The sequence below is a fragment of the Eublepharis macularius genome, chromosome 2 (genome assembly GCF_028583425.1).
Source record: "Eublepharis macularius isolate TG4126 chromosome 2, MPM_Emac_v1.0, whole genome shotgun sequence".
Taxonomy (NCBI): domain Eukaryota; kingdom Metazoa; phylum Chordata; class Lepidosauria; order Squamata; family Eublepharidae; genus Eublepharis; species Eublepharis macularius.
The window spans coordinates 151,220,557-151,232,663 of NC_072791.1; the positions used below are offsets into that span (position 1 = coordinate 151,220,557).

General features: G+C 45.9%; 1 protein-coding gene across 1 annotated transcript in view; it reads left to right on the forward strand.

Annotated features, from left to right (window-relative positions):
• The first annotated feature begins 7,797 nt into the window (after nt 1-7,797).
• GRK2 (G protein-coupled receptor kinase 2) overlaps nt 7,798-12,107 on the forward strand; it is a 37,087-nt gene continuing 32,777 nt past the window's right edge. Inside the window, exon 1 of the mRNA XM_054971204.1 lies at nt 7,798-8,561. Coding sequence (XP_054827179.1) covers nt 8,449-8,561 — 113 coding nt within the window. The 5' untranslated portion in view covers nt 7,798-8,448. The remainder of the gene's footprint in view (nt 8,562-12,107) is intronic.

The following is a 12,107-nucleotide window of genomic DNA, read 5'->3' on the forward strand; positions in this document are numbered from 1 at the left end:
ATGGCCACACCTGACTGAATAAACTACCAAGCCCTCCCATAAAATAGCCCTTGCTGCCTGAAGGCCTTAGGCTAAGCTATTGCTACTGGAAATACTCCCTCCCAAGTAAGTGTAAACGGGGAGTGGGGGGGGGGGGAGGAAAAGCCTAGATGGGGCCAGGGGGCTATCAGCATCCATCCTGCTTGGCCTGTAACAACAGTGTATGAAGCAATCCTCCCCTCAGATGGCTGTGATTCACCCCTGCAGCCTACAGCAAAGCCCTTGCCAGTGTTGCTGGAAAACGGGGGAGGGGGGAGCCTAGGTAGGTCAGAGGCCTACAGGGGCTGGGCCTCACTCTGCTTTAGCCCTCCAGACTTATAGACAACAGGCCCCAAATGTAAATAAGAAAAAGTCTTTGTCAAACCAGTGAGCCTGGTGCTGGGCCCTGGCTCTCATCCTGGAGTTTGAAGGTAGCAAGCGGGGAAATAGCACATTTTCTCCAAGGCAGTAGGCCTTCAGTAAGGCCAGCCTCGGACGAGCTCAGCTGAGAGAGCTTGAAGGGTGCTCCACTCAGGCTGAGCACAAGGCATGAATGAGACACTGAGGGGTGGAGCAGCCCTATAAGGCCTCTTGCTTCACTCCGTCCAGCATTCCCATATGGCTAGGAAAGCATAGCTGCCGCCTCCTCCCTCATGGAGGCAAATTGCAGCCCCCAGCCAAAGTATCTGTTGCTGCTGGCTGGGAGTACCGTATAAGCTCCGCCCTACAGCAGAACAGCAGTAGTCTGCAATACGATTATCATTCCTCTTGAAGAATTCACTGTTGAATAATTACCTGGAATAAGAAGGAACTACTATCATAATAATGAAGAACAGAATGAATACCACTTACCTCAGTGATTATCTACGCCAGTTTGGTGTAGTGGTTAAGAGCGTGGGACTCTAATCTGGAGAGCCGAGTTTGATACCCCACTCCTCCACTTGAAGCCAGCTGGGTGATCTTGGGCTAGTTACAGCTCTCTGGAGTTCTCTCAGCCCCACAGGGGCTCACAGGGTGTTTGTTGTAGGGATAATAATGACATACTTTGTAAACCGCTCTGAGTGGACATTAAGTTGTCCTGAAGGACGGTATATAAATCGAATGTATCATCATCATCATCATCATTATTATTTTATCTTTAAGGACATTTTTTACCAATTGGATCTTTGGACTTTGTGCAAAATAGGAATAGCCCTTGCTTCTCCCCTTGGTTTCTCTTGTTTACAGCTATTGGCTGGTCTTCTCTGATGTCACAGTGGGCCTCTGGCTATCAGCAACTTAGCTGCTGTAGGCCCTCAGAAGAGCTGGTTAACCTTGTGATGTGTGTGGTGTGTGTCCCCGCTAGGGATCTTAAAAGCTAAATTCTAACGTCTGGTAGTATTCTATATAATGTTTAACTTCATCTCTGGCATGATGTTATGGTTTTTGAACTGTACTTTGAAGGTAAAGAATTCTTGAAACAGGCTTTTCTGAGCAAAGGACATAGAAGACTATCTGTTTCTATAGTAGAATATGATGAATTATTACATTCAGACCTATAGGGTTTTCTGTACCCCTGGCTATGAAAGGTATTATGGGCAAAACCACATGGTTTCCTGTTTGTGATGGAAGGGAAGATACGAATTCTCACTTGAAGAGTGACCAGCTCTTACACATTTGGTAACAGCTAAGAACCATTTGAGAACATGATCTCTCTTTCCAATGAGAGATCAGAAGTGACAAGATAAGAAGCAAACAAACAGTTTAAAAACAGTTCAAAGTGCTTTGGAAGCTACAGTTACCAGTTCTGGGAATAGGCCATTAAAACTAACTCCAGCTTTCTGAGCTATTTCCTGGTACAACATTTCACTTTTTGACAATACTTTTTCCATTATAAAGATAACAGCAAGGAGTTTGGTTCTTTTTCTTGACGAAGTACTGAATGGCAGCATGTTTTGGCAAGCCAGAATTTCTAACCCTCAAGTGCCAGGTGGTTCTGGTTTTCAAAAGCTCATGCAGTAAAATTAGTTAGCCTTCAGGGTTCTACAGGACTCTGCTGCCTTTGCTATTTTTTTCCATTTGAAACTGTGTCCACATTTTCTTTCATTTCTGCAATCTAAAAACATAGATTGTTTTGGAACCTTTCACATTTTTCCACGTGGTTTCTGATAATCCAGCATCTCTGTGATTATTGCTGATCTGTTCTCATACATACACCCATTGGGAAAAGTTACATTGGTATTAGTTATTCAGCTTATTCTTTCCAGATTTTGAGAGGCTTTTGCAGTTCAGTAATTGAAATGATTGCCCCTTCTGTTGCTTCTCTGTTTCTCACCAACTGTGTCTACCTAGGCAAGTACAGATCAAAAAGAATGGTTTTAAACTGGGACAGTAAAACTTGAAAATAAATCTTTCAATTTCAGTGAACATTTCATCAGTGAAAGAATACTCATATGAATGGGTGCAGGAGTATTATATATGACCTACTAGAAGGGACTAGAAAGTAATTGAAGTCCACTGTACCACTTCAGAATATAGATGCCACTTTTTAATGTCCCCTCTTGTAAATATTATCTGAAAATAAAAGGTCCTAACACACCATGGAGAAAGATTGTGTTTCAGTCTGCTTCCTGCTTTGCTAGTTTCCTACTTGCGTGGATATTTCTTCTTAGAGGAAAATTCCAAACTACATTTTCTTAGTGGCAATAAGAAGTGATAGAGTCCATTTTTTGACATTTTGCTGCATATGCAGATCAGACCTCCACTAATACCAAGCATGGGTTAGGTCCATTTGGCATTTTTACTGAACTGCTGGAACTCAGGTATACTCAAAACACCCCAACACATCCCTTCTTCTCTTGTGTATTGCAGAAAAAAGATAATTGGGAGTGGATTAGGTGCCTTTTAGAAAAGCTTGTCTACTAGTACTAATTTTCTCTTGAAGGTACTAGCTGCTAACTAGAAGTTAACCCAGCACATGATTATGGAAAGCAGGAATCAACATTTCCAACCCAATCAGTATGTGCCCTGGTTCCTCAGTGTCATGAACTGAAAAGAATAACATTACACAACCAGAGAGACACTACACACTTTGATCCTGTGGTAGCTCTGTGAAAGAACTGTGACATCAGAGAAGATCAGCCAATAGCTGTAAACAAGAAAGGAAAACCAAGAGGAGAAGCAAGGGTGAAAGAAAAAGGAGAGCATACAAGACCATCAGGAACCAAGGCTGCTTGGTGCTCCCAAGTGATGAGGCTTATATGATCCTAGGAGCAGATGGTGAGGAGAAACATTTTAGACCTCAGCATGAAAAAAGCCTTTCCCCCCTGAATCCAGCAATGGGGAGAGAGTATGTGCTTATGACTAACAATAAAGTACTACTCTTAAATATTTGTGCAAAGCAAAATTGCTATCAAAATCATGAATTCCTGTAGTGTGCGTCATCCTGTTAGACATAAGGAATGATTATTTGAGGCAAAATGAGAAGTCAACAGTTTAAAATCACAGTTCAGCTTTTTTCACAGTCCAAGGTGTGGGAACATGCGTGTGAAATTAAGGGAGGAGGCACACAAAGCAGAGAGGGAAAGTGCTTGCAGTAACAGGACAGAAGTGGTCTGTTAAACAGTAGTTGCCGGTCCCTGCTGCAAATAATGGCAGCTCTGTATTTAAAAAACAGCTCCTGTACTGGTTCCATGGATGTGTAAGACTGCAAAAATGAGCAGCCATTATGTTTTATGGCACTTGGGTTTGAGAATGAAGATCTTACTACAGTTTAAAAGACACAGTTCTTTGTGAAAGAGGCTTCTGGGGAAGAAAATGCTTAGACACCAACCTGAGACCATGGCTTAGAGATAGTTTGCTTTGCATGTAGAATGTCTCAGGTTCAGTCCCTGACATCTCCAGGTTGAAAGGGTAGTATGTAACATGACCATGAAGAGCCACTGCCAGTCAGAATAAAACTTGATAGACCAGTGATCATGTGTTTAACCTGGAAGTATGGTTGGGTTGTGAATCAGAACTCTGTTGGTTCAAATCCCACTACAGCCATGAGCTTAGCAGGTGGCCCTGGGTAAGCCACTCCTGTCAGCCTCAGCTGTATTGTGGGGATAATAATATTGACTTTGTTCACCACTCTCAGTGGGCACTAATCTGTCCAGAAGAATGGCATATAAGCACACTATTATTAGTTGTAGTAGTAGTAGAAGTAATAGTAGTGTCCTGACCTGGACAGCCTAGTTGAGCCTGATCTGGTCAGATCTCAGCTGCTAAGCAGGGTTGGCCTTGGTTAGTAATTGGATGGGAAACTGCCAATGAAGACCAGGATTGCAGAAGCAGGCAATGCCAAATCACCTCTGATAGTCTTTCGCCATGAAAACCCCACTAGGGGGTTGCCATAAGCAGGGCCGGCGCCTGTTTCTGGCACCTGAGGCAGCTTCAGGGGTGTTGATGGCATGCGCTTTGTGCACGTGCGCACCCCAGCACACAGGTGGTCTCCCAGCCCTCCCGTTCAGTTGCCCAACACTGCCCTTGCCACCTGCTGTGCCTGGCCCGCAGCTGTGTGGTGGTGGTGGTGGTGGTGGCGGCGGCGGCAGCAGCACAGAACAACCGCGGGAGGGCTGGGAGGCTGCCCCACGCTGCTGCCGCCAACACACGCTCCTGGCTGGGTGCAGCAGCTGCGGTCCAGGCGCGGTAGGCGGCCAGGGTGGCACACGTGCATCCTCTCTCCAGCTCAGTTGCTCCGCGCGCCGCCCCGGCCGCCTGCTGCGCCTGGACCGCAGCTGTGTGCTGGCAGCAGTGGCAGCAGCAGCACAGAGCTCCTGGCTGGGCGCAGCAGCACAGGCCAATTGAGGTCTGTGCCCCCCCCCCAGCACCTTAGCGCTCAAGGCGGCTGCCAGCCCGGCTTCAATGGGTGCGCCGGCCCTGGCCATAAGTCAGCTATAACTTGATGGGCACCACACACAGAGTAGTAGCAGTATTAAAAGATAGCAATTACAGCTCCCTTCCCATCTGGATTGCACTGTTAGTAATTTTTTGCCTTAGACACCCCTATAGCCAGTGGACAATTTTGGTGCTCAAGGCCATCTTGGATAACAATTATGAGGTCACTATATAACAAGCATTGTGATGGAGTCTCAAGAATTTAGTGAATGTGAGCCCAGAGCAAAAGTTCAGGGTGAGGTCCAAAATCACTGCTTCTCCCTCCTGGGGCCAAGTAAGGGATGGCTGTTGCCCTGAATAAGGCCCATGGGAGCTGCTACTGCCACTGGAAGCTGGCTGCCCAAGCTGCAGATGAAGTGGATGCAAGTGGCAGCAGCTATAGAAGTTTGCTGTTTTTTCAGGCTATGGCTTGTTGAGGGCCCCCTCAGTGTAGGGCTTGGGGCAGCTGCCCTGGTTATTCATTGGTTAAGAGCACACCTAACTCTGGCCATTTTACTTCTAGCATGTCGTTCCGGCCTTGAAGCAATTTATATAAGAAAAGTCATTTTACCTCATATTCATCTCCAGGTAAGTAAAGTTATCTATCTGTAGCAATATATAGTCAGTTCTAGGGAGTACAGATTCCTGATTTTGTAGCCATATAATTCTTTGCCTGCCTTGAGGCAATAACATATATATTCCTAAAAGAGGGCCAAGATTTAGTTTGACACATCCAAAGAAGCTAATTCCTCAGCCTCTTTGGTATCTTGGATCTGTGGAGGATCACTCTTAACATTACTGTGCTGTCCTTTATGTTTAACCTAGGGCCACATCCTTGAATTGGGTCTTGCTTCTCAGGGCTTTGAGTGCTTGACTAAAGGGTACATATGACAAACTATGCAAAACCAGTTTACTGACCTTTTTTCAAATATTTATTTAAAGACTTTCCTGCAGAAAAACCAAGCTATGCTAATTCAATTAGTTTTGGGTTTCCCATTGACCAAAGTCCAGGGGTGGAAATGTTAATGCTAATTACAACCAAAAGTAAAGCTTTGAGTCAGCTAGGGCTGATTGTGATGACTGAACAGCAAGTGTTAGCACCCCATGTGTGAACAGGGCTGCACCTGCACAGATCTTTCACTACCACTGGAACTTTCATGTCCCTCCATCAGCTGAACTTCAACGGTAAATTGAGTCAATTCATACATTTAGGAGCAAGCCATGTTAACAGAAATGAAATTATGCGCTTGTAATTCAAGTCTACCTTGTACTCTCCACACGTACTGTTTAGGGTCCCTAGACCATCTGGAAAGATGCTGATCAAGTTTTACTATGTAAACTATTAACTCATACTATGTCCATATTGAAAAGGTAACTGTAGTATTTTCTACTGGCTGAAATTTCTGTAGGTTCCACTATCTCTTGTTATCTTTTGGTTTGCATGCCTGAGTAACTATGCATCTAGACATACATACTTATGGAAGTGAGAAGTATGCCTCTCTGTAAGATACAAAGGCTTTTATTTAAATGTGCATTAGTAATCTAATTTCTTGCATCTGACAAAGTGGGCTCTTATTCACAGAAGTTTGTGAGAGTAAAAACCTGTTCATATTTGATGTGCCACAAAACACTTGGGTTTTTTTTCTGCAATAGGTTAACATAGCTATCCCTCCGGTATTGATGTTCTCCCTGAAGATTTTAGCCTTCACTTATCTACACAGGGCAATTATTAGTGACAATACAATTTGTATTTACATTCCTACATGTGCAAATGTAGGTCATTTTTCCTGAATAAACTTTTAATTTAACAATATTTCCATAATATATCTTGGAGATTGAGAAACTACAGGCGAAACCGTTATAAATACCATACATTATGGTTCTGAGTTACTTGGGAATGCATTACATGGCTTTTTAAAAAAAGGAAAGTAAACATTCAGACTGGAAAATCCCAGGACACGAGACTATCTAATTAGTGCTAACCACATATTTTTAGTTAAAAGTTAGAAACTAGCTCTCTGCACATGCATCTGATATGTAGATATACAAAAGTACAAAAAAAACCACACACCTTAATTCACATAGGAAAACATTTAAGAGGGTAGGAAGAAGGAGCTGTCCAATTCATGAGTCTGAGCCTGGCTACATCCTGTACTTGGCACAAATATAAATGCCAACCATACTTACTGTGTGAGCAGAAACTTGCCTAATATTGTAGCACTAGCATTCCAAATGCCTCAATCAGTTGATTAAAATATAGTCTATCTTGAGAAAAAGATTTCATAAATTTGCAACTGAACTACATAATAGTATTTGAAAAGTCAAATACCCGTAGGCCGACCTTTAGAGTATCTGAATGCTACATCATTTTTGGATTATAAGGAAATGTCTCTTTTTTGTTAACTGAAGCATTGTTTAGCAGATTACACTGACGGCTTGGATCCCCAATCCCCACCACCGTGGAAGCGGCCCATATGGTTTATCTTTCCCATTAGATATCCTTTAGTTACTCAAGCTGTACATTCAAGAGATATTTTCCTCTGTGACACCTGATGGACAGAATGCATGATCTTCATTTCATATTTAACGTAATAGGGGAAGGCGCCCTCTCTGCGGCGGTGCTGTCCCTAAACCAGCGGCCAGTTAGGCCTCCAAGCGGTCCTCGATTTGAGCGCCTACGGCAGTGTGTCGCCTCGGGCGGCACTTGAAGCCGAGCGATCTAAACTCGGCCTAGGCCAAGCGAGGTGCAAGTCCGCCCGCAGTCTCCAGGGGGCAGTATCGGGCGCAGAACTTGAGTGCATCGCAGGCTTCCGAACCCCCCCTTCCCCGCTTTTTTTTTTTTTTTTTTTGTTGCCCGGGCGCTGTTGCTTTAAGCTAGAGTCGGAGCGGGGAGAGGTGCGGTGCACCGTGGAGCTCTCGCGCGTGCAAAAGGGGAAAAACAAAGCGCAAGGGCAGGAGGAGGAGAAGGAAGGAAGGAAGTGTGAGCGCCTGGGATCCGCTCGCCGTGGCTTAGCATTGAATCGGTGCCTTGATATTGTCCCTCTTTGCCCGGGCTTCCTCCCACTTTTGCGGCATTGCTGTGGCTTTATCCCTTCCGAGCGTGGATCGCTCCCCCATAAGAAAGAACAGTACTGACAGATAAGGCAGCGATCGCGCTCAAGCTCCCTCCCCCCACTCGGATCTGCGTTGACAGGCAGCGAGCGCAACAGCCGCAACCCCCTCCGTCCCTCCCTGCACACACAGCCCCGGAGGAAGGGAAGCCAATCGCAGAGAGCAGGGGGGCGAAGCAGCAGCAGCCCAGAAATAAGGAAGGCTCGCTGCTTCTCTGCACAGGCATCATGTGGGTCTGTTTGTAAGCGGGGTGGGGGGGCCAGATCCCCTCTCCTTCCCTCCCCCACCCCATTCCCCCTTCAGCGTACTCGCACACACGCAAACCCCAACGAGGAAGAGGAGGCGAGGTAGCCGCGGAGGCCGCGGGAATAATAAGAGAATTGATTGTGAAAAAGGAAAGCAGAAGAAATATTTCCTGGCAAGATGGCCGACTTGGAGGCTGTGCTCGCTGATGTGAGCTACTTGATGGCTATGGAGAAAAGTAAATCAACTCCAGCAGCCAGAGCCAGCAAGAAGATCGTACTACCTGAGCCGAGGTGAGGCGGGGGGCAGGTGCGGGGCGCGGCGGGAGAGGCGACTGGGTTGGGTGAATGCGTGTGCCTGTGTTGAAAGAGATCCAGCTCCCCTCAGCTCCTACAGAAGGCATCTCGAGCCCCCAGAGGCACATGGGTGGGGGTCCCCTCAAGCAGCATCTTTGCGTGTGTGCGGTTGTGTTATCACAGTGGGCACGAGGATGGCTGGTTATCAGGGCGCCCCGACTCTGCTTCCTGACTCCTCACTCGGCCCGGATCGCTGGCTATTATTTCCTTCACTCCTTGCAGCAGCACCCTGGTGCTTCCAGTCATAGAGGAGCACCCCCTCCCGCTCAGTTCCCTCAGCTTGACGTCACAGCCCCCCCCCTCTCTCTATGTGCGATTGTTAACCTCCCGCAGAGAGAGAAACCAGGGTATCAGTCTCTATGGGCCTAGAGCATGCTCCCCCCCCCAACCATCCTGCATCTGTGCTACTGTATGCTATGAAGAGCCACCATGGCATAGATCCCTGTTCTGGTAGTGCCCTGGAGTCATTCTCGTGATGCCCTAATCACTGTCTCGATACAGTCTCCCTCTTTCAGTATTCCCTGCGCAGAGTATGGCCCATTCACAAGCACATAGAACAATCTTGCATAGCACTTAAGGTACAAAGCAAGGAGGGGGGAAGAGGAGACATCTATCAGTATCCGGTGATGCAGATTGGCATTTCAACTGCAAGTAGCACTAAGGCCCTCATTCACCTTGTGGCTGCTGTGAACTCTAATGAGCACAGGAGCTGCACACCCAACAGTGCAAGTCATTGTAAATGCAATGTGTGGCCATTGAAGCACAGCTTTTCGTAAGGTAAAGAAGGGAAAATGCATTTAGGCAGGGGCCCTGTTTAAGGAAAGGATCTTTACTACTCCAGAGACACAGAAGAGTGTCAGGCCGCTATCAGATCTCTCCCCTGCTCATCCAATTGGGACAGATGGCCACACTTTAATTAACTCTGCTTCCTAGTAAGCATGCAATAGTTACCAAGGGCAACAGGGTTGGACCTAACAGGTATCATACACTGTCAACAAGTGGGCAAAAGCAGGCCTCTTCTCCCTTTCCATGTGGCCTGTCATACTTTTCCCCCTTCCAGCCTTAGATCCTACCAGTTGAAGAAGTCTGGTCCGGCAGACTCTCCCATTACACCACCCCATAGAAGGGAGGCTGAGGGAGATCAAAAGGACCTGTGGGGCAAGCCCTGAAAGCTGCCAATTCACAGCCTGAAGCAAATTTGTCACCATGATAGAAGCTGAAAATCCCAGCAGTCTTTGTGCTCTTCACATGAATGTTGTTTGAATATGCAAGTACCCAGGTGAGGACTTTGCACAAAGTCCCATGGCCTTTGGAGAGATGGAGGTAGCAGAATGGGTTAGCTACATAACCAATTTGCTTCACTTGCTCTTTATTTCAAGGGCAGCCCCCATTGTCTAAGTCACTGTTTTAGGACTGCAGTATAATCATATTTGTCCTTCCTCATTGTGGTTCTAGTTTGCTTTCCCCCATCTCTTACGCGATGCCTAAACCTGACAGAGTTGCTGCTGTGTATTGTCGAAGGCTTTCACGGCCGGAGAACAATGGTTGTTGTGGATTTTCCGGACTGTATAGCCGTGGTCTTGGCGTTGTAGTTCTTGTAGTTCCTAGGAACTACAACGCCAAGACCATGGCTATACAGCCCGGAAAATCCACAACAACCATTGCTGCTGTGTGTTTGTTTGGCTTGATCTTGCCCATAGCCCAAAAGGATGTCTTTGAGATTTGCTTGTGAAAGATGGATCACTGACAGCAACTGCTTTACTTTCCAGGGGTCATATGGTCAGCAGGGGAAGCAAGGCTAGAAGATTACTAGCAGTAGTTCTAAACTGGTGGTACAGATACCACTAGTAGGCTGCAGGGTTTTCATAACAATTGCTAAAGTTCACTCTCCCTCAATCCCCATGTCCACCTGAAAGAATGATGTGCTATCTCCTGCTACCTTCCATGGATTATGCCTTTTGGTATGCTAGTTGTAACCCTGGACACTTAACCTTTCTCATAGTGCCACATTCCCCCTGCCATCCATAAGTGTCTTTTGTGTGCCATGTTCTGCCAGCCTTACCTGCCAGGGATTAACTATTGTGCTTCTGCAATGTTTTATATCTTTAAAGCTTACTATAAATGATAAATCCAACAACAGGAGGCCTGTACTTTTTGTTTCTATCCGTTTCTTTGATAAGAGTGATTGGTGGGATGTAAGAGATGACAAACTGAGAAGTACTGGACTAAGGAATAAGAGGTCTGCAGTGAGGTCTTGTCCCAGTAGAGGGCTTTCTGAGGAGCAGAAATAGACACATCAGCTTGAATGGCGAGGATACCACATGGGTGTCAGGGATGACTGTGGGAGTGGGTTGGTTTGGGTCCAGATTCAGAATATCTGAAGCAGATACTGCAGGCAAATTCTTCCTATTTGTTATGGGGAATTTAGACATGCTGATTCTGCCCATCTTCCCCTGGGAACCATTGTGGTTTTAACGCCAGCCAGCAGAAAAAGAGAAAATGGTCAAAATTGGTATGACTTGAGGGGGGCTATGATGGCTGAAGGAAATTTGAGTTCCCTTAATAAGAGCACATAAAACTGCCAGACTAATAAGCAAAGACCATCCCATATCTCATGAGCAACGAAAATACATTGGAGGAGACCAGTAATGAGCAGAACTGTATGCACAAAAATACAAATAGGCAAAGTAAGTATGTTTGCATATATTTTGGGTTTTGCATAGTTTGTTCTGCCTCTCATCATGGGAAGAGCAATGCAATACATCAGCCTCACCAGCCAGTAGTCCTCCATCCATATCCTTACACCCCCCCCCCTCAAAATTGCACGTTTTTACATATATGCACAGTTTTTATTGTTTAATGGAAAGACAGCTTTGTGAGGATGCTGGTTTTGTTTGCTCATACTAATTTCTATGCTCTCATGGTGGATCTTGCCACAGACAAAGCCTTGCTCATGAGGCTACAGCATAGCTGTTCTTGAAGACAAGACTGCTTACTCTCAGGCACATCGGCAAGTAGATAGGCTTATGGAAATGACATGCTGCATGGCCCCAGCACTCACTGTCTTTCATGAGCATTGCTTCATGGGCAGTTCCTGTTTTTCACCTGTATCTCAGAATTTAGGGGAATTTGCCAAAAGAGCTTTCCTGAAGCCAGGGTGAGGACTGCAGATTTGCTAGGTGATCTGGTGAAAATGCACATGCAAGGCCATCTCTAGGACTGGGACTAATGAAAGAACCATGTTTTTGAACAGAAGGAACATCATCACAAAAGCTGCATGGGGGAGGGGACGCTAAACTGAGTAACAGCGATCTTCCTTTATTTCTGTTACATTTGTTACTCTTAAGGAATTCAAAGGCAGCATTTTAACTTCGTAGTCAGGCAAGGATTTGAATTGGGGCCTCTGCATCCGGCTTAATGTTCTAGTCCATGCACCACATTGATGCTGTGTATTAAAGATTGGGATTTGGAGGCTCTGTCGAT